Source organism: Python bivittatus, unplaced genomic scaffold (assembly GCF_059951505.1).
Source record: "Python bivittatus isolate LINGU-HERP-01145 unplaced genomic scaffold, Pbiv_v1 ctg000340_np1212, whole genome shotgun sequence".
Classification (NCBI taxonomy): domain Eukaryota; kingdom Metazoa; phylum Chordata; class Lepidosauria; order Squamata; family Pythonidae; genus Python; species Python bivittatus.
Window position 1 is genome coordinate 19,298,309 of NW_028277056.1, and position 23,389 is coordinate 19,321,697.

Genomic DNA, 23,389 nt, shown 5'->3' on the forward strand with positions numbered 1-23,389 from the left:
TTAACAGCTTTTTAAAACATCAGTTCACAAGGCAGTCTAAGAAACTGATCTAAAGTGAGTATGTGGATAATGTCAAATTATCCAAAGCAGTTACAGAAATTACTGCTGAGCCACGGGTTATACAAATCTTTAGTTTCAAATGTTTCCAACTTTATTGCATTATCCTGTGCCTATGTATGTTTGAGATTCTGTCTGTCTGTAATGAGTATATTTTTGAACATGTTTTCCCCAAAATACTTATTATTGAATCCAACTTTATTTTTATTTTACATTTTATCAATTTTTCTAATTGGGGGTACGCATGCTTTGTACCAACATATGCATTTTTCTGTGTGTGTGTGTGTGTGTGCCTGTATATGCATATGCTCATTTTTCTCTATTGTACATAATTTGTACTCATATTTTGTTGCCAGAAATACACTGAAAAACGTAAACACTGAAGATTATGGGTTTTCACTTTCTTGCTGGTCCATGTATGTAAACCAAACTGTTTTTTTATTCTGGCCCCAACTAAATAGCCCAATCATTAAGTCAACCACTATATGAGAATCAGAATCATATTCTGAATGTGTATGTGCAACCTAATCCTGATGCCATTGGAACCAATTTAATTGCTGATTGGGATTATGAGAATTTTAGTCTAACACATCTGGATGACGCCAAGCCAAGAAAGATCAGTTGATTATATAACAGAACTAGATAATTAGCGTTGAATTTATAAACCCTTATAAAATATAAATTTACTTCAGGAGAAAGCCATCTAAAAAAATAAACATAACAAATAACACTGACAATATACATGACTACTCAGAAGTAAATCATATTACATTCAATGGAACTTATTCCAAGAGCAAAAGTGATTATGTGCTACCACAACCAGAGAATAAGGCAGTGATGGTAGCAGAGAGGAGGAGCTTTCAGTCAAGCTAAACCATGACAATCATGATGTGTCCATTACACCAGAGTACAGGCTTTGGTTTATTCCTAGAATTTAAAAAAAATATTATTTTGCTCTATCCATTTCTTCTATGTACTGGCCAAAGAAATGGGGAGAACAAACCTGGAATTGGCTAATGAAGTCAGATTATTTGTTTCATTTTCTCTGTTTAACAAATCATTCCTAAAAGAAATCCTGGCTTAGTGTTATATGAAAACACAAAGCTCATGATCCAATTAAAATCTAAAATGTATATGCATAGCTGAGGCTTAAACAGAAGTTACTTTCTGTTGACAGTGTTTATTTTTAAAATGTTTTTGCTAATCATATCCAAGATTTTCAGTATTAAAATCAGTACCTGAGATAAGTAGGTAACATGTGTTTTAGAAATCTAGCTTTTAAAAAATGGAGAAAGAAAATGGTCCATAGAGAATTAACACATTCAGAACAGAAGAGATCATATTATGTAAGTGTATTTAAAAAACCTTTTTCATTTTGTAAATACTTTGCATATCACAAAATTAATGTGAAATCTGGTTACAACCTGCAATTCAAATACATTGTATATTCCTATATATGTTCTATTAAAGATGATAGATGAATAGAAACAACTATTGTAAAAATCAGTGCTTCTCACAACTATTAATTCTGCAAATCCTTAAAGCAACTAAATCTTTTCCTGGGATTGGGTAATTACCATGCATTCCTGGGAAATTTGTATTTCATTAAAGGAGTTGTAGACAGCAAAAGCAAATCAAACTAGCAGAAATCATCCATTAAATTAATTTAATAGCAGTTTCATTTATCTCTTCAGTAATCTAAGCTCTTGTACATAATCCATTCTCTTACATCACTAGGATTTTTACTAGCATAAGCTCTAATTCTGCAACAGTGCCACATTATCCCTACTTACAGCACATTATCCCTATTAACAGTGTAAGTGTTCAAATGTTCAAGGAAGAAAAAATACAAAAATGCTGCGTAAATATGTGGGAAGCTGTATGTGAATTAGAGGAGTTCAAAACAGTTAACATAAAAATGTTTTAGCTCAAAACCAATTTTAAGTACTTTGACCCAAAACTAATTACCATATATACTTTTGGACTTCTAACCTGAAACCAGGACAAAACAGAACATTTCAATATATTTCTCAGACGTTCTGCCCTAGCTCACAACAATGCAGTGTCCTGCGGTCACACGACTGCCATTTGTAACCTTCACTGCCAGCTTCTGACAAGCAAAGTCAATAAGGAAGCCAGCAGGAGGTTGCAAATGGTGACGTGATGTCATGCTTAACAATGTCGCAGGATTCACTTAACAATGGCACCTGGAAATGCCGAAACTGCCATCATGAAGCAGCTTGGTCATATGATGTCACACTTTACGACTGTGTCACTTAGCGATGGAAATTCCAGTCTCAATTTCCGTCATTAACCAAGGACTTACCTGTATGTTTCTATGCTAATTTACACTGTAGTTCTGCGAAAATGGTTGAACATATGAAACGTCTGTTCACTTACATTCTGTGACTTTAATATAATTGAGTACATGATCTCTTTGTTATTCTAAGAGGGACACAATGGTAGTAGTGAGAATCAAACCTATATACATATATTTAAAAAATAACTGACAGTATCCTTCTTAAAATGTAAATCTAGTTAGAGTTAATATCTATAATTTCTTTTAAATAAATTACACAGGTAGTTTCTGCAGAGTGGACAGAACAGAAAAAAGATTCTGTATCAATGTAAAGATATTTGCCTGTTTCATAAATAAAAATATGAATGCACAGATCTCCATTACGAAGCCAGGGTGATATCAAAATGACAAGTGATGACATAATCACACAAGTAATGCAATTATATATTTACATTGCAATGTCTAGTGCGAGTACATAAGCTGTAGTATTTGTGTGATGACATCATAACACCTGTCATCATTTGCTCCACACACACTCCCATACATCCCAGGCTACCACTTTAGCTTTATATAAATATGGATTCAGAGAAAGCTCCCATCTTGTTGCATAAAAATAAATAATCCTATCAATTTGCACAGATTTTACCATAAACTTTATAAAACTTTGCTCCACTCATGTAACATGCTATGCTTATGCAATAACAACTCTTTTCCATGTATCTCCATTTAACTTGATTTTTCCCATATAAAATATCAAAATAAACCAAATTAAAAGTAAATACCAAGTACCAATATTTTAACGGCAGGATCATTACACTAGTATATATTTAAACCTCCTTGTTCCCTACACATTTAACATGCATTGCATAGCTGAAGTTCTAGTATGATTTTCTGTTTACATTTTTATATCCAGTTTATATAGATTGTTTAAAAGGGGAAGTTTTCATCAAGAAAGGATAGAAAGGATTCGTGTATTTAGATGAAGTGCAGAACTGGAAATATTTTGCCTGCTGACAGTATTAAATACTGGCAGTTGATATTGTTTCCAGCAATTTGTTACAAAGCATTTTCTTTAGTGTTGAAAGAAATCTTAGCAAGTACACTTTGAAAGAAGAAAATGTGTTGGGGGAAAAAAACATGCTGAATATATTTTATAAATCCTCTATAGAGGAAGCAAAATTGCAAATAGCAGTAATGGTCCATGAAATTTGTTTCTTTCAAAATTATTTCCATTCAGAATCTAGTTAAGACCACAGGTGAATATTCACTACTTGTAGTTTTTCAAGGCTCAAAATGTTTATTTGAAACTTGACACAGGATTACATTACGATGACAATCCCATTGCAAAGAGGTTTATACATGTTGTTGAAAAGTAACATATTTGATAAAAAAAAACATCTGTATTTGCTTACTAATAGTTTCATATGTTCTAAAGCTGCACTAGCCTCAATTTTTTTCTATGTATTGTAAGCTGCATTTTTATTTTCATACAATTACAATAGATAAAGCAGGGGTTTTTTTTCCCCCCAAAAGATAGGCATTATCAAAGAAAAATCATTATGGATCCTTACAATTAAATTTAAAGATAGTATTCATAGCAGTGTTTCAAAACTATTTAAACCGTTTATTTTATTGTAAGCATGTAACTCACAAGTTTCACAGCATGGTCACATTATATTTTGTTGCAGTCACAAACAACTGATGTACAAAATGAAGTGCATTATTTCTACACTATGCTAAGCCTATGACTGAATACAAAAAAATGTCTACCATTTACAAAAAAGTTTAAAGTCTATATTAACAGTAAAACCATTCAAAAGTAACAGCTGAAATTATAGAGTCATAACACCAGATAGTCATTCATTCAATTTCACAAGAGTACAAAATGAAAGTTTCAATATCTGCGCCGCTTGTTAGGTCCTTCAAAGCTGCCCCCTGGATTTCCTCTACCAAAGCCACTGGGTCCGCTATTGACGACACCTACACCACCCATAGCTGGTTGAGGAGTTTCAGAGCCTGGCCTACTAACCATAGGTGAACCCATTTGTGGTGGGCCTCCTTGAGGAAATCTCTCAGAATGCTATATTAAGTCCATTTAGAACAAACCCCCAATTTGAATTACAATAAAGACAAAGGGGGAAATATGATGTTTTCAGGAAGTTCAGCAGATAGTCCAGCAGAATCAGGATGATACATAGAAGGAAGAAAGGAGCAATTAATTTTAGTCATTACTTTGAAAAGCTGAAAGTAAGCTAAAAAGTAAGCTAAACAATATTGTGACAACCAGGTCATTAAGTTGAAGGAATAGGTAGTACAGGATCCAGGCAAAGTGTAACCACTTTTTAGCCATTCTAAGATGTCTAATGAATAGCGCTGAAGAATCAGTATTTTATATTCTGAATCTTCTGTACAAAATCTAAGTATGTATAAAGAAACATTAAGTATATTAATTATGTATAAAGTATACTAAGTTATGCATAAAGAAATGAAATTAAAATTACATTTTAGAAGGTATTTGAAGCTTAAATAACATTTTAAGAGAGACGAAATGCAAGAGGAACCTAGGCTCAAAATGTTTAAATGTTCCACAAAAACAAAAGAACTCTCATGTAATTCATGTGAACATTCACATCCAAATCTGTAATTAATTTCTTTAAAATATTAGTTGTGATTTAGTAGATTAAGGGTGTCCTAAAATAATTCATTATTATTAAAATATATATCTCCATATATTTTACCTAAATTAGTAAATATTTATAGCATACTTAGGAAGTTCATGAATTCAAAATTTTAATAAAATTATAATATTCTTGTTTTAAACTGGAGAAAAAATGAGAAAACCTAATTACACTGTTGAGTATTCTCCAAGATGATGAATTAATAAGAACGTTACGTACCACACTAAGATAATATTTTAATTTAGATCCCTGAGATGACTCGATAAGCTTATCTTACCAAGTCCAACTCTATCATCCAACTAAAATTTGGACTAAAAATATGAATGGAAGGGTCTTTGACTTGTAAATAGGAGTTATATTTTCTGAAATTTGTATTTGTCTTGCATTGCAGTGTTTCTAAAAATCCAAAACCGTGAACAGATTTTCAAGAGAATGGCAAACTGAAAAAATTCTAATTCATGAAATGAATGTAACTCAAAATCCAAGTCACTGACATGACAGACTATCTATACTATTGTTAAAACTAAAAGGTTATTTATAAATAATTATAAATATCTCATTTTCTAGGTCAAAGGATTATATCAAATGGTGTATAGATAAGTGGTCTAAAAGACTGCATCTTTTTCCTGTAGCCCATTACACTCCCTGCAATCTGCTCCAATGAATTGCAGTATTACCTGAGTAGATGAGATGATGCTGAATTAAAAAAAAAGAAAATCCCGCTGTACAAAGGGAAGTTCTCTGACATAACATTGGGTATTGTTATTCTCCAATTTATTACAAACAATAAAGATATGTTTAAGGAGACTTATTTAAGCAAATTTAAATGTTTAGCTAGATTTCTACTTTTCTCTTCAGTAATATAAAAACTCTATTATTTATGTAGAGTTTCATGTAATGGTATCCATATATACTATGCTGAAAAGTCATTTTGAGAAACAAATTTAGATCTTCTGAAAATGGGGCTAGATTCTGTAATTTGAAAAATGGTTTCCGGTTCTTATACTGAAAAAGATGTAGCGTACCTCCTAATACCATAAGGCATTATCCTCTCTCTTTATTAACTGCTATCATAATATTGTACAATTGTTTTCCTGCTTTAAAAAAGTAGAGAAATGTGATTACTGAATCACTATGTGGTTCAGTAGTATGGGCAGGGCATGCTGGACCTAGAAACTAGGTATATGAGATCACTTTATGAAGTCATTTCCTCAGCAAATGACATACAGAAATTAAATTGATTTATCCTTTAAAAAAAACATCGTAACATTCTAGTGGATATTAAATACATACACACATACACATATTCCCATATTACATATGCAATACATACTGGGGAAAACTGCAGATATAACTAGACTTTTGTTTGTTGTTTTACTACAATAGATTTACTACCAAAAACAAATTATTCTTTTGCTTGGCTCTTCAGCACTGGGAATTAATATTATAAAATGCATCAAACAAAAGTCTGTCTGAATACATTTCACTTTCCTAACTCCACTTCTTTGGAACTCAAAACATAGGAAGAAATGCTGTATTAATAAAGCCAAGAAGTTAAATATATTAAATGGAGTATAAGTATTAACTAATATCCTTGCCTTGTCCTAAGCAGCTGAATTAGACCTAGCTTTCAGAAGAAACTCTTTACTAAAAATAGTCAGGTCTTACAAGAAGCTTCATAGCTATAAACTCACTCCTATAAAAATATGTTAATCAATTAAATTTGCTTTGAAAAAAAGTTGATTCAAAGATAGCTTCACACTATGTATCATTTCAGTACACCAAAAAATTAAACATGCTTATTGTTAATCCATATTAATAGTACAAAATAAAAACTAAATCTTAGATATGCCTCTTCCATAGAAGCTTAGAGAGGTAATAATTTTGGGGAAAAAATTGCACTGAATTGCATGTGTTCATGCTCCTCTAAGTATGTTTATTTGCTATAGTCCAAAGAACTGACTTATTATGAAAGGAAAACATTTTTGTCTATTACTACTATATATATAGTTAAAAGGTATAAATGAAGTACACAATATGTTATGTAATATCAGTAACAGGCTCAATATCAATGACATATTTTGCAACTAATTTATTTTTAAATTATTTTTAATAACAATCACAGTTAACTATTATTAAATCCTTTCAGTGTGAAGTTATCCTTGCTAAATAGATTGCTATGTTGTAGAAAAAAATGAATTTTTATGATACATTACCACAGTTCCATTATCTGGCATCATTGGGGTTCCAATGTTTGTAGCTCCTTCTGGCCCCAAGGAAGGACCTGGACCCATTGCAGGGCCAGGCATTGTCCCTCTGTTGTTCATATTCATACTCATCATTGGAGGTGGAGGAGGAGGACCTTGGTTTCCAGCAGGTGCTGGGCTAAAGGCATCTATGTAAAACAGTCTACACTTAGAGCTGTCCTAACTGCATTTTAAAGAATTACAAAATTATAATAGTCAAAACATTTGAAAAAAAAAAGCTGTTATTCTTTGAGACTGTACATTTACTTTAATTTTTTGGCATTAAGCAATTTTTACTGAAAGATACCATTCCAAACAAAGTATAACATTCTCAATTTTAACTGTTTCCCATAAAGGAATTCCCACTAATTCATAGGGGTAACTGTATTAAATTTCAAAATGACACCAATTCTTTTGTGTGCAATAATGTTTTTTTCCGGAACATCATTTGCTTACCATATTGTACAAGACTAATAAAGCTACAATTTTATAACTCTATTACAGTGAATATAGAAAATCTGGGTTTTATCAAGTGGAAAAGGCAAGAAACTACAGATCATATTTGGAGCAGAAGATTATTTTGTATAGCTTTAAAAAACAATAGAATGCTTGACTCTTAATAGAGTAACATTTTTTTAAAAAATTCTAAAAGATAAAGATAAAGTCTCCCTTGAGTCTACTTAAGCTTATTCCTATAAGGACTATATTTACATTATTTTCTTGGTAACAATACTGAAGTAATTTGCCATTGTCTTTTCTGGGATATTTTTTCAATTTCCCTATTTAGACTACATTCCTGAGATTTCCTGGTCTCCCATCCAAATATTTGGCATTACTAAATGCACTGATTTAAGAGGCTTCATTGTAAGATTTTATCACATGCATACTGGCAAACAGAAAATATCTAGGGACGTTATAATCAGAAAGTAGGAGTAGGTACTCAGCTTTTTGAATTATGGTATGAATGAATACAATTAAAAACCACCTACAATTTGTGAACAATTATACTTACATAAAGAAACAAGTAGTTAAGTGGCATTTACTTATGTAGACAGATATACATTGACTTTAGTGCCAAATTGTAATTCTCATGAAATAAACAAGTGACAGCACAAATACAGAAGCACTGTTATGTAATTTTCTTGCTTTTAATATCTAGCTAGACAATGATGGTGGCAAGTTGTGTACTGCCCAATCTCTACAATAAGGAAGCTTTCCCTATATCCCACCTTCCTGTGCTCCTCTGCTTCACACAGGAGTCTTTACAGCAACAGAGATCAGCGGTAAGAGCCAAGACTGCACAACTCCCTTTCTATTACTCATGGTTTGAATACTACTAAAATATAATTAAAGTTTTACGGTAATCTTTTCAACAGGAGCTAAATCTACTGTAGAGCTAAATGACAGCACACGGGATTGGGCAAAAGGGGGCAGAATTAACTAATTAAAAAGACAAGTCCCTTTGAAAGTATTAACAGGGTTTAAATGACAGAAAAGCACTTTTCTGAAGTTTGGACTAATTCAAAACAGATAAAATCTGAAACTGAGCCTTGCTTTTAGATAATATATTTGCCACAGAGGCTTATACTGAAAGCAACAGTTCCCCAGAAAATGAAAACCCAAACTGCACATGGCTTTATCAAGACCACATTCCCCTCCTTCCGCCCCTTCTCTCCATACAGGTTATCCATAAAGGCATCCAAAGCAGTTTTAGCCTCAAAATCTAAAATCAAAATGAAATAGATCTGGATAATGAGATTTATCCCAACCTGATTATCTGGACATCATACCAAGCTACCCAAATAAAATAAAGACTAATATCTAGTTACACATAAAGACTATTATACCAGATGGCCAAAAATGCCACATGAGAAATATCAAAATAACCAGTATTAGACACACAAAATAGCCATTGTTAAAGAAAGGTGGAGGATTCAAGTATGATATGAATGTGCTACTCACTCACAACTGTTAAACTACCTAGAGATCAATACCTCAGCTTTGGCATACAATTATTCACTAACATATTTTTGAAGAGGAAGTAGTAACTTTACATGATACATGGCTATTATTACACAGATATACATGATTATAATGCAATACAATAAAATTCTGATAGACAAAGAGCTGATTATTTACAAGTTTAAATGCTTAATTATACTTTGTTCTCATCATTCCCAGAAATACAAATTCAAGTCTCCAAGTAAAAGCAATATATTCAAGAGCCTGTTGTGAATTCCCAATAAGTAAATCTAATAAAATCAAACCTTTTCTTGTAGTACAATGTATTTTACTTTTTCTCAGATATAACTTTAAAAAGGAATGTTTACAAGGAACAGGAATTCATGCTTCCCACCTCATATTGATTGTCTATTATCTTCCAATTTGTAAAATCAAAAATACTTATGTTTGAAAGAAAAAAATGAGTCCAATATTTAATTAATTAAAATTTTGTCCGAGAATATCTGCCAATGAACTCATGAGTAACATGTACAGTCTCAAAGAAATTTTCAAGAACAAGAGCCTTTTACTTCAGATCCCTACCTCCCATGTTTAATGCTCCACGAGGACCCACATCACCCATTCTCATTTCCTGTTCTCTCTGAAAGTAAACATAATTTGCATCGTCAACCTATCACTTATTATTTCAACATTCTCATCCTGTGGCCAACCATTTTATGAAATAAGACTTATAATTTCATGAAATCAAGAAATACCATTTCTTGCATTAATAGAAACTCATACTTTTGTTCTTTTTCAAAATTCTGGTCTTTAATACAGAAAACACAAAACAATCCTGAGATAACCACCCAGAGATCAGCCTCAAGTATACTAACTGGTCCTAGGAAGAATCAAAATATATGGCAGTATTTAAAGTTGCTTATAGTGTTCCATATTTAATAGTTTTATGAGGCTTAAATATGAAAAATATTAAATATTTTGTAGCATTATAACATTCATCAGACTGAAAGCAGTTATGTGCACTGGTCTTAGAATTTCAAAAATTTAATTATTGATTACATAATATAAAATGCATATAATCTTCAGTTATGGTACTGAGTACAATGTGTTTTAACAACAGCAGCAAATGCCTGGCAATATATACCCATTAGCCTGTAGCCTATGCCATGTGATAGCCTCGAGACAGTAAAAATTCAGCAAAACTGGAAGGTTAGGCTTTTTTCTCTTTAAATAATTTATGTGTACACAAGTAGAGTAATTATAAGCAAATGAATTACTGGATTTGTTTATAAGATTATCAAATGGGCATTAAACAATTTGATATTTCCAATTGGGGTCATTTAGTATACCCACAAGAGTGTAATTAGATAAAAACAGAGCTATTAAAGTATCCCTTAAAATAAAATAAAAAATATTAACAAGTGTTGATCTAAATCTAGATATGTAGCATATTTATCAAATTTCATAATTTTAATTTTTATCAAAGAGAACAACACTGCCATCCTATGTTTAGTAAAAAAGTTAACTGGATAACTACTATTGGTGATGGAACACATATGTGGGGGTTTCAGATAATTCCACTGACTGATTACCTGAAGAAATTAGAACAGAATTAATTCAAAAACTACAAACTGATAAACTAGTATGTATTTACTTATTTGGCATTATTTTCTTCCCAGAGTACACTTAAAACAATGTTACAATAAAAACAGAGAGGCAAAATATTCTAAAATTCTGAATTTTTCCAGTACAAAATAAATATATCTGTAATTTACACATTCAATGCCAAAATATTAAATTACTATGGAATTAAGATAAGCAATAATAATACCATTATTTACAAGGAAATTAAAGAGTATTCATGAGACCCATGACAAATGTTGCACTAAAACACACTGCATAAATCCCACTATAAGAACAAGAATAGGGTTATAGAATATCAAGAGATGGACTATTTCCATGCTATTAATTTTTTTAAAATGTTGCTTTAAATAACCTATGTTTATTATACACATCAAAGAGACTACAACATGAATAGAATATTTATTACTTGTGCTTCCACTGAAATAATTAATAGAAGACTGACTCACATAACCAAGAGTCCCATATGCTCTTTCTGGACTCTGCTCATAAAAATATCATAATCAGAGATTAGCAAAAGCAAGTATTTATAATAACAAGTAAGCATTTGTCATGCTGTCAAATGTACCAATATTATAGAATTATTTTCTAAGTCCTTTTAATTAATATTTAGCAAAATATAGTATTTTATGTTACAAAGGAAAACCACACTAATTTCTCAGGCCAATAGAACTAAATATGAGCATTAGAGTACACATGTGGACTAGAAATATCTGGATAAAGAAATGATGCAAAAGGTCTTAAGTGACTGACAGAAAAGGTGCCATTAATTTTATTTTGTCTATACTTTTCTATTTTGTCAACAAAAAATAAAGAATATTGTTAGATCAAATAGCATCTCCCTGACAAAATTACCCAGCCAAATGTGGAAATACCACAGTCACTAATGAAGCACAAAGAGATGCTTAAGCTCATGTAAAGATTTTCAATATAGAAACCTATTTAAATATCATCCTTTCCCAAGGTTACAGAGCTAATTTTACCAGGAGGTGGGGGTATACAGGATATAAAGCTGGTTAAAATCCATATTTTGAGCTAAACAATTAAAATATAAGCATTCAGTTTAGACATAATATAAAATCAGAATTTGCAGCCGATAGCATGAAATTTTGCAGTTCTTAAAATAATGTTAAAAATTACATCAATCCCAAGTAAAAGTATCGTTTACTATTTAGCATGTACAGCAAGCATTTAAATGCTCAGTGCTTCATAGGCCCTATCTCAGTAATTCTACATCAATACTGTATTGCAAACCTTTATTATCCTCAAATTACAGTTCAGAAGCCATGGCTTGCTGGCAGCTACTGAGTGAGTTTATATCCAAGGTAAGATCTGATTGTATTTTATTCTACTCATGCTGTTAGCAATTACAGCACTGAGATTCAAAATTTCAAAGACTGTCATGTATAGTAAGAAATTTCTCAGGCTTCACTGAATTCTCTGGCTTATTAATCTGAGATCTTGAAACAAGGAGAAATATTCAAAGGGGAACTGCACACTAAAGAAGTGAGGCAGAAAGAAGTTGTCATCCAAAGTACTGAAATCATATCTTCTTGTTTTATTGCATAATAAATATGTTAAGACAGTATGAACCTCTTTTATATAGTTCCAGTGCTTTATGCCCTTAGTTAACACTATAATAATTTTTGCCATCTGAGGTTACAAAAGTTTTAATCTTAGTATATAGCTGATGTGGTATCTCATTTCAAATTCCTTTTAAAATATTTACAAATGAAGATTTTGAAATGACAAAAAACAGTTGTGAAATATGACATACAGTATATTTGCTGTCTCCCAAAACGTATGAAGTATGCATGCATACTTCTACTTAACGATATATGCAAGGTTTATTTCACAGACAGTTTAAGAATTTATTAGCAAATTCCTTACGTTACCTTTGCTTACCTGCAAAAAATAAATCTTCAGAAAGCAGCAGCATCCACCATACATTCAATCACTGGATTTGCCCTTATTTTGAAAAATACTAAGATTTTAAGCAATTAAATAAACCATGTTTGTCTTTTTCTTGTATCTCTGTAGCAGAATCCTTAAAATAAATATATAACTTAAGCTCAAGAGTATGCATGAAGTGCCTTCTTTTAATATACTAAACAAAATAATGAGTTACAGAGAAACAATTATGACCCTGCACCTTGAATTTGCTATTTGGATGCCACTTCTGTTTAAAAGTTTATTTACAGTATATTCAAAAAATACACACTGATATTCAAGTAGTCTTCGTTCAGTGACTACCTCATACAGCTACCTTTTGCAGTTACGACAGTGATGAAAAAGTAACTCTGCAACCAAACCTTGCATTTACGACCTTTACAGGTCTGTAAAGCAAAGGAAAGCTGAAGTAAGATTGTAAGCAACATTAGTTTCACTTAGTGACCCAGCTTTGTTTAACAACCAAGCTGCTAGTAACAATTTTGGTTGCTAAACAAGGACTACCTGTATATGCTTGCATATATCCACAGAGAGTTGATATCCTGAACACTGAATAATATGGAAGCATACGACGTTACAACATTGTAAAGCATAAGGAAACATGGACATCAGAAGCCTGAAGTAAGATCACTTGGAATACAGTGGTACCTCGGGTTACAAACTTAATCCGTTCTGTGACTCTGGTTGCAACTCAAATTGGTCGCATCCTGAGACAAATTTTCCCATAAGGTTCAATGTAAATACGGTTAATCCATTCCGCCTTCCGAATTTGGTCACACCCCGAGGCAAATTTCCCCATAAGGCTCAATGTAAATACGGTTAATCCGCCCTCCGAATTTGGTCGCACCCAGAGGCAAATTTCCCCCATAAGGTTCAATGTAAATACGGTTAATCCATTCTGAAACATATGCATTTTATTTTTAAACCACAAAAACATGAAAAAAAGTACAGTACAGCACAGTATGAAGAGGGAGAATGGGGTGGGGAGGCAGTTATCCAAAAGGACATCGGGGAGATCTCCTTCAGGGGTTTCCTCTCTTCTTTGCCTCTTAGCTGCAGGCTCAGTTCTGGGGAAAAACCTGTCTAAAGTCAGTTGTTTTTTCCTGCGCTGCATAACCCTCCGGAAATGAGAGAACACGTTATCGTTCATCATCGTTATTCTTGCCAAGCCTGCTCTGCATTTTCTTTGGAGCCATGCTGACAGGCACACCAAAAACCTTCCAAAACGCCACAAAACACACCACAAGCCTCACCGAACGTCTCCTTGCTACCGTGATCTCGCCCACAGGAAGCCGCAACCGCGTGGCAGCAGGGAAAATGGCTGCAGATCCGGTTCGTAACCGGAGGCGGAGTTTGCAACCCGAGGTAAATTTTTGCGGCCGGAGCTGGTCATAACCCGAAAAATTCGTTAACAGAGGTGTTCGTAACGCGAGGTACCACTGTACAATATAAGCACTGTGGGGGTTTTAATATATATATAAATACAATAATGTATCCATCACATATGGAAATGCATATAATAAATTCACAATATATAAAGAGATTCTCAATCACCTACAGCTAAAAAAATACAGCATAGTTAGAATTCCTCAATTCTAACTAATAACACCAAAATATATTACTGTGTATTACATTTAATGGTAGAATGCCTACAATTTTATAAGGCAAAAAAAAAAAATTTCATGAAAGAAAAATAATGGAAGCATTCAAGTAGTTAAATTTTCTTCTCAAATTTATCTGAAATGAAATAAACATTAATTTTGCTATCAGTTTACATCCCAAAATTCTACAATATTAAAAAAAAACTGAAGGCATCATTAGTTATAAATTCCTAATACTTGTACTTGATCTAATACTTGTACTTAATGGATATTTACATACGTCACTGCTGCCACATGCTAAAATGTGACCTGAGAAATCAGCAAAGAAAGAATGTCATTGTAAATAGTAACTCAACAGCAAATCTCATTTCTCTGTATAGTAGGAAAAAATGACTATACCGAATAATCGACACATTAAACAGTGATGGGCACCAGTACATCATATTTGACCAATTTTTGATAATTTTGACCAATTAGCCTGAATTTTGGCATGGTATACAACACAAATGGCATCATTATGTTATCTTTAAAAAAAATAAGCAAAACCAGAGAACTCAAATTGCATATTGAAAATTCAACACTGTCTTTTTCAAGGAAGCTATGAAACTGGAACCTGTTGCATGCAAACCATGTACTGTTCCTCCTCTTATACGGAAAAAAGAACTGGAACCTATACATTTTGCCCAACATTACACAACAGAAAACCAGATTCAGGCAATAATAAAATCCCATAGGCAAGATGCAGTATGCCTGTTTTGTATTAACTGATAATTAAAGCAATCAGAAACCTTTTCTGATTTCAGAAAAAATGTGGTTATGTGTTAGCGCATATGGCAATTTAAACATTAGTCCAAACTCAATTTTTGACTCAGTAATTAAGTGACATAGATAAACACTGGTAAGATGACATTTACACTTGTCTAAACTAGGATTTACTTTCAAATATGAAATTTGCTTGGCTAGAAAATAGCAAACATAATATACACTATGTCATTTCTTGGACTCTTCATAAAAATTAGTTAAAAGTACTAAACCTCAAGCATTATGTATTTAAATTGTGAGCTCAGAAATAAATTCAACATTTCTTTAAAACTAAGGAATCCACTGCCTATTGAAAAAAACAAACCTAAAACTTTAGTTGTTATTATTGTGAAGGACAGCCACGTACTGCTGGATTTAAAATTATGTGTTCCGTCCACTGGCAAATGAACTAAGGAACTGTAGTTTCTTGCAGATGATCTTTGAAGCTGAATATAACAGCTGTTAGACAAGAACTGTCAAAAGAATAGGTGTCCCCCCACCTCCTGGAGAAATATTTTGCTATCAGAGTAATTTCACTGCTAGTTTTTACTAAGCCATCAAATGCTTTTCAAATGTATTATATGCTGATGCTAATGAAATACTACTTAATACTTTTTATGCTGGGTCATTACATTTACAATCTTCAAAGTTAAAATATACTGTAGAAATTTGAAAACTAATCAAGTGGATGAATTAATACAGTAGCTAATGAGATTCACCAGCAGGCTGGAGTTGTTGGATTTTATTGTTTCCAATATGATGGGAAGGGGTTTTTAATTAGAACATATATTATTTTCAGAGTTAGCAGAAGTACCTAACAATCCACTATCTATTGTTCTTACAAGGTATCTTATAAAGGTTCCAACTAATAAAGTGCACTTACCATTTATGTCCTCCTTGTAAAACCAAATGTATGTAAGATTGCATTATAAAATGGAAAGTTGTCAAAGCTTCAGGAACAAAACACTGAATGTTACTTAGAACAACTTCAAATTATTTTAATAATTGTGCCATGCTACCACTGTACTAGACTGGTACATAATATGCATTAAGAAATATACACTTCAGATTCAAAATATACAGTATTGCTTTTTCATCCATTTTATATTGTGCAACCATTAAAATATATTGTCAAGCCAAATAAGCTTTCAATCAGTAAAGTTTAGATTACAGACCACATAAATGAAAAAGTTATGAGAGATAATACTAGTATAACTATAAACATATATAACTGCCAAGTGTCTATTTGGACGGCAGCAGAATATAAATGCAATGAATAAACTACATAAATATAGACAGGACAGTGATATTCCCCATCAACATTCATCTCAACTCTTCCACATGGGCTATTATCTCTTCTGCCATTACAGTCCTCACTGAGGAGAGAATCTACCCTAAGAATAAGGTTTCCTTTTAAATTTAAAACAAGCACTGAGTATAGAAGGAATAATTCAAGTTACTGAAGTGCATCATATGGTCTTAATATGATTGTGTTTCTACTACAATACAATCATCCTACTCAGACTCTTTCTTTGTTTTTAATTAGAATAAAGGGACAAACGACCTAAATTATTTGGATCTGATTTTATTTCCATTTAAGGCTCCATCTGAGCCTTAGACATACAATGCATGATGTAACATACAATATCTTCACTCAATTATGAAGAAACATAATGATGATTTTCTATACTTGAGATATGACTTATTCAGGCCCTGACAATGCAGGCTTTTCATCCAATATTCATGGGAAAATAATAGATGAAATATCTTTCTGGACAGTAAGACAGCTTCCAGTTGTGAAGTGCTACTTACATCCTCCTGAAAGTAGCAGAAGAGGCACAGCACTAGGACCCATTTTGATGCCCCTCAGGAAGAGAGCTTCACTGCTCCATTTTCATGGCACCATTTTGGAAGATGCTGTCCTCACCTCTGCCTCTTATAATTACAGGCACCTCTTCTACCAGCCTAGAACTCCCCCTCCATGCAATCCTGCAGAGGATTTGCCTTCTACTGCCTCTCTCCTTTGCTACCCAGGATCACAACCCTCCACACCAAAATCCTTGGCAAGTTCATTCAGTTGGAAATAAACTTCTTTCCACCCCAACCCCCTGTCCAACTGCAAGCTCAGAGACAAGCTGATTCTTATGTAATGTGCTTCCTTACAGACGGAATCCTATAGGCACTTTCCTTTGTCCTAACTTGAACTTAAAGGACTGGTTTCCTTCAAGTTAGAAGCTCATTGACAGTCCAGTGGCAAGTTAGCCCTTTTCTCTGTGTGTTTTCTCAGAAATTTGTTTCCTCACACCCCAAAATCTTCTCATGAGTAAGCAAGCAGCTTCTGTATTCCAGATGGAACTCTGGAATGAACAAACTGCCATGAAAACGGCCCTAGAGAGGCAGCACCGTGTCCAAGAGAGACTTTCAATCACCCTTTTCTTTAAAGCAGGCATATATTATACATATAAATCCACCAGTCCAATACTCCTTTCTGAATCCTCCAATTCTCCAGTTCTGGGGAACTAATTGGGGCTCCTAGAAGTTTCCCAGCCTGGCTTAGTCCAGGGTACATGGTAGAAGCTTGTGGCCATCCTTGGAAGAGGAGGAAGATGAGTCTAAATGATAAGTTTGAGAATTCCTGACATAAACTGTGAGCAAATGTCAGCTAAGTAATTATACATGCTTGATTAAAAAGCCAGGAAATTAAAGACTTAAGAAATTGAAAGGAAAAAATGTAATATATCTTAAGACAACAAACAGATTGGCACATCCATTTAATACCACCTTTCATTCCAGTAGTCTTAAAATAATTATTTCAGCATTTAGCTTCAGACATTATGACTGCTAATTTTTGACCTTATGACTGTACTTTTCCTAAAAAAAACCCTAACACGCCTTTCTAGTTTAACATTTTGTGCTGTTCACATGTTCTTCAAATCCCCTAAATTCAGAAATTTTGGACTGAGACAAGGGTCATCCAGGTACAAGTCCCACTTTATAATAAAGGCCCCTGGATGACCCTGAACAATCTCAATCTCAATCTCTCTCTCTCTCTCACACACACACACACACACACACACACACACACACAGAGCAAAGGATTGTTGTTCTGGGGATAAAAGGAGAGGAGGGGAGATGCTACACAGGCCACCTTGACTCCTTATCTAAATAACTCAATTTACACAACATAAATACTTCATTTGAAATCCTCATCTTTTGATAAAAGAAATATTTACATATTTTTCTACAAGATACAATAAATATTTTCACCCATAAAAACAAAGCCAAACGTTAGAAGCAAGCAAGTTATAATTTTTTTTTAAATTGTTACATCTATACAAGGCTTCAAAATATAACAATCAAAAACTCCGTAAAATACTGCAATTACATTCAAATTCAGAGAAGATAAAAAGAAAAATACAAAAAGTATTATAAAATATAAACTGTTCTCATAATACCAAGTCCTTTAACATCAATGTGACCCTTCAAAACCTATTACATAGAGCCCACCCTCTCCCAAACATGTTGTCACTCCACTTTTAACTTAAGCACATATTTTACAGGGACTGGGCAGTTACTGTATAAGCCCAGGAAAAGATACAATTTCCTTAAGGAGGCACTGACAAGTGTGGTGTACATCCTCACACTTTCTCCAAAACACTCAACAACTCTAGTATTACGGACAACTGTTTTGTGATTGGGCTTTCATTTTATTCATTTAAATTAATCTCCAAGGCTACAAAGGGTGTGAAAGTGATACGGTGGCTCAGAGAAGTTACAGGGAATTTTTTTTACCATACTCTTAGGCAACTCAGTACACTTATTTTCATCTTTATTTCCAAAAGTGCAGAAAAGTGAGGCACTAAAATAAGATTTACCAGCAAATCTTGGTGGTGCTCTGAAAGCTGTAAAATTTGCACAGGTCTGTATATGGCCTGCAGGTTACCAGCTAATGCTGTCACAGAACATACAGCTCTATTGTCAATGGTAAGTAAACCTTTGGTCTACATCTACCACATCTTACATATCTTACAGTGAACTAAAACAGGTCTAAGGAATAAATCTGTTGTCGTAAATTATGAGACCTTATCAGAACAATTCATTATTTTCTAATGTATTACATTTCACAGAAACAAAGTTGTAAATCATCACTAAGTATTTTGCACATAACACAGCTAAAGACAACCATATATTTACAACGTCTTGTTATGGTTTGCACTACATTTTTTTTAAAAAAAATATCTTTAAGAAGCAGGAATATTTAATCCCAACTTTCTGGTCCTGAAAGAGGATTTAATAATTTAGCGTTGCTAAATAGAATAAAAACCCATCTATCCATAAAGTGCTTCACAGTCTGGACTACTTTCAACAGTAATAAAAATAGATATGGGAGCCAGTTACAATTAGTTTCATAATGGTATCAATTCAATAATCAGGTCCTCTTATGCCATTTGAAGCAGAGATGGATTAATATGAAGCTTTCTAGATTTTGCTAAGCTAAAATTCCCACAAGGCTGAACCATGACAAACCAATAGTGAAGAATGATGGGAGGTGCAGTTCAACCACTCAAAGTACACATCACCTCTCCTAGTTTCAATTAAGTGGGACCTGTTCAATTATCCAGTGAGCTCGGTCTCTGGAAACTGGGTTACTTATATGCTTTTTGACTTGCCTCAATTACCTCAGCAAGACGGTGCTACAATTAAACACGATGGACAATTCCTCAGAAAGCTGTCAGTTGTAAATTAAAGCATTCAGGAAACTAGGAAAACTACAGACCTGAAGGCATACAGACCTGGCAAGTCTTCAAAGAAATTATCAGTATATTTGTGAGCACTTTGATATCCATGCTACAATTCACAGAAGCTAGCATGGGTTTCTTGCAATTAGTGCCAGGCTAACCTTATATTTCTCTCTGACAGAACTACTAGCTTAGTAGACCAGAGGAATACCTTATACACAGTTTACCCAGACTATGGCAAAGCATTTGATAGCATCTCTCACAATATTCTCAACAAAGCTGTGAAATATGGGCTAGGCAATACTATTGTTAGATGAACTCACAACTGGCTTTATTACCACCAGTAATTATTAATGGCTCCACTCAGCTAAAAGTATTTGTGTGGACAATGTCTTGGGCTCTGTACTTTCAACATTTTTATTAATGACTTGGATGACAGAGTTGAGAGATCACTTATGAAGTCTGCAGATGACACAAAATTCAAGAGGGGGGATGAAAGAGAGAAGACTCAGAAAGATCTAGACAGGCTTGAGCAGTAAACTGAAAGGAATAGTTGCTTTTGTCAACCACAAATTAAAGTTTTCAAATATCTGAATGGTTGTAACAAAGGAGGAGGAGTGGACTTATATTCTCTATTGCCCCAGAACTGGAACCAATGGGTTAAAACTACAAAGGAGGTGGTTCAAACTAGCCCAGACATCAGGAAGAACTTCCTAACTATACAGGCTGTTCACCTGCAGAACAGCCTGCAATACAATGTAGTATTTCTCTTTCACCAGAGGTCTTCAGAGACTAGATGGTTATCTGTCAGAGATGCCCTAGTGGATCCTGCACTGAGCAGGTTGGGCCAGATGATTCCTATTATCCCTTCCAATTCTATGATTCCACGAACCACTGGCTGGCTATACCATGAACAACTACTAGGGAGCAATGGAGAAAAGAGATATAAATAGAGATTATTAATCAATTTATAAACCATTTCAGTCAAGGGAATGCTTGCTGCTGTTGTTCTGTCCATATTTGTGAGCTTCCTGAATACAAGTTATTGTCAACCCTGAGAAGAAGGGCAGGCAAGACAGGAATCCTGGAATGTCCTTTATTGCAGTAGGGTAGAATAACAGAATCTTGAAAGCTTATGCAAGTTCCTCTCTGTCCCATTTTATACTAAGCAAAATCAAGGTGAGAATATTTTGAGTTTCTTTCTCACGGTTCCTGCATCTCAAGTCTTTTGTGCAAGTCCCCCTTTAACAGCTCTCTCATACCTTCTTCAAGGTCAGGTGGACTTCTAACAGTGATTGTGTCATATCAAAGTAGGAGCTTGTATATGCACCCTAACAGATGGTACTGGTTTTGTATAAGCATTTCAAATTCTATCATTTTTCTAAATGTCCCTCCCTCATTCTTAAGATCAGATTTTATCTTTCCAGAAATTTGTAAATACATCGACCATGGTATATTGCAGCCTTCACTGAATAATTCTTGCTATGCCTTTAATCTATTCATTGAGTCTGAATGGACCATGTCTGCACATGTGATTACATTTTTCTTACTGTAATTGTCTTCAACATGGAAGGCATTTGAAGGAAAGGCTAACGGTGAAATTGTTGGTCATATTAGTTTCATTGCAGAATTCCATGCCTTTATTAAACTTTGTCTGATAACATGTCCTTTTACATTTTTATCCTCATCAATCTCATCTCTTTTTGCACCAAACAGCTAGAATGTAAGAGATGGCAGAAAGTGGGTCACTATAGACTACTGATATTTATTCCAGTGACAAACCCTTTTTTGGTTCACAGCTAAAAGATATAACTCATAACACCTCCATTAGCAGATTTCAGAGTCACCAAAATTACATCTTATCACATTTGCTATGTAATTAATTTCTAACTGTATTAAATTCATAAAGCAAATTTTGAAAACCTGCTTTTAACTCTAAACAAAGAGAGTAAACAATTAGTAGCTTTTATTATTCACAAAGACAGCCAATTTGGCGTAGTGGTTAAGGCATCAGGCTAGAAACTGGGAGACTCTGAGTTCTAGTCCTGCACTGGATGTGAAGCCAGCTGGGTGACCTTGAGCCAGTCATTCTCTTGGAGTCATAGGAAGGAGGCCGTGGCAAACCACTTCTGAAAAACCCTGCCAAGAAAACTGCAGGGACTAGTCCAGGCAGTCACCAGGAATCCACACTGACTTGAAGGCACAATAAACAAACAAACAAACAAACAAGCAAACAAACAAACAAACTCACAAATCTGACCCTACCGATTTGGTTAAGAATGGCCTGGGCAAAAACCTAAGCCAGGAACATCAAGACAGTGAATTCATCCTTTCTCAGGGAAAAATATTTAGTAAATAGTGTCTGTAATAGAGAATACAAGATAACATTAGTCCAAAGACATTAGTCAATTGTACGTGTAATCCGCTAGAGGGATTGTAACTTACCTAAATTCATATGTTCACATGTGGTGGCCATGTCAGCTGATGACTAAATTTTGAAACCTAAACAAAGTCAGCCATCAAGAATCAAGATATTTTTTAGCTTGCCTTACTGAGCATGTTTAATGTTTCTAAATAGGATCTATGTCATAAAAAACTAATCTTTTTGTTGTCAGCTACCAGGCTCCCAAGGGCAAACACTGATATAAAAGGGTACACGATATATAAGGCAAGTTATGCAACAGACATAAAATAATTTCAGTATTAATGTTCATGCCTTTATTCTTTATGTCAGGAAGAATCCAATGTTACTAATCGCTCTACCTTTCCATCACTGTGTAAAAGGACCTATTTGAATGCCTCTGCCAAATTGATAAAGTTAAACGACAGACACAAATAACTTTACTGTGAATGTGTACACCTTCATCCTTTATGAAGGATGAATCCAAATGTTACACTTGGTGGACATGGGCACAAAGCGTTGATTTTAAACTATCATAATGGAGAAACCAGATCATTTTTCAATTCACTTACTGAACACCACTCAGGATACAGAGTGATATGATCTCAAACACAAAATAACCTGCAACAGACCTGAATTCCCAATACTAAACAGAAACCATAACTTATAAAAAGCATCACATTTCTTACTGATGATTTGGAAAGTTTGTCTTAAATTTTAGATTAAAATAGACAGAAAACCAGTTTCTCCAAAGAGGCATTTTCCTGTGCTTTGTCTGAATCATGAGAAACTTTATTACCTGATTAATGAATGAAAAAATGAGTTTTCTCTATCCATTTATATTACTTTAAATTAAATAAAATCATACTCTTAATACTTCTGCAATTCTGTCTAACAAAAGTATTACCCAAACCCAGCATTGCAATGTCCTTTTGTATGATGAAGTACAAGTTGCAGCAATCCAGTTTTTATCCTCCCAGATGCAGAAAGTTTCCAGAACAGAGTATTAACTAC

At 33.7% G+C, this 23,389-nt stretch overlaps 1 protein-coding gene across 3 annotated transcripts in view; it reads right to left on the reverse strand.

The window, feature by feature from the left end:
* PSPC1 (paraspeckle component 1) overlaps window positions 1–23,389 on the reverse strand; it is a 68,597-nt gene that overhangs the window by 17,695 nt on the left and 27,513 nt on the right. For 2 of the 3 annotated variants that reach the window (XR_003084645.2, XR_003084644.2), the window contains exons 7-8: window positions 9,825–9,882; window positions 7,251–7,429 (exon numbers count right to left, since the gene is read on the reverse strand). Coding sequence is in view for 1 of the 3 variants with exons in the window: in XM_007427532.3 (XP_007427594.2) it covers window positions 4,251–4,436; window positions 7,251–7,429; window positions 9,825–9,882 (423 nt within the window). In the remaining 2 variants the exon portion in view is untranslated. Of the gene's footprint in view, window positions 1–3,615; window positions 4,437–7,250; window positions 7,430–9,824; window positions 9,883–23,389 lie in introns of those variants that run through there. The other variant, XM_007427532.3, reaches the window with a different exon arrangement.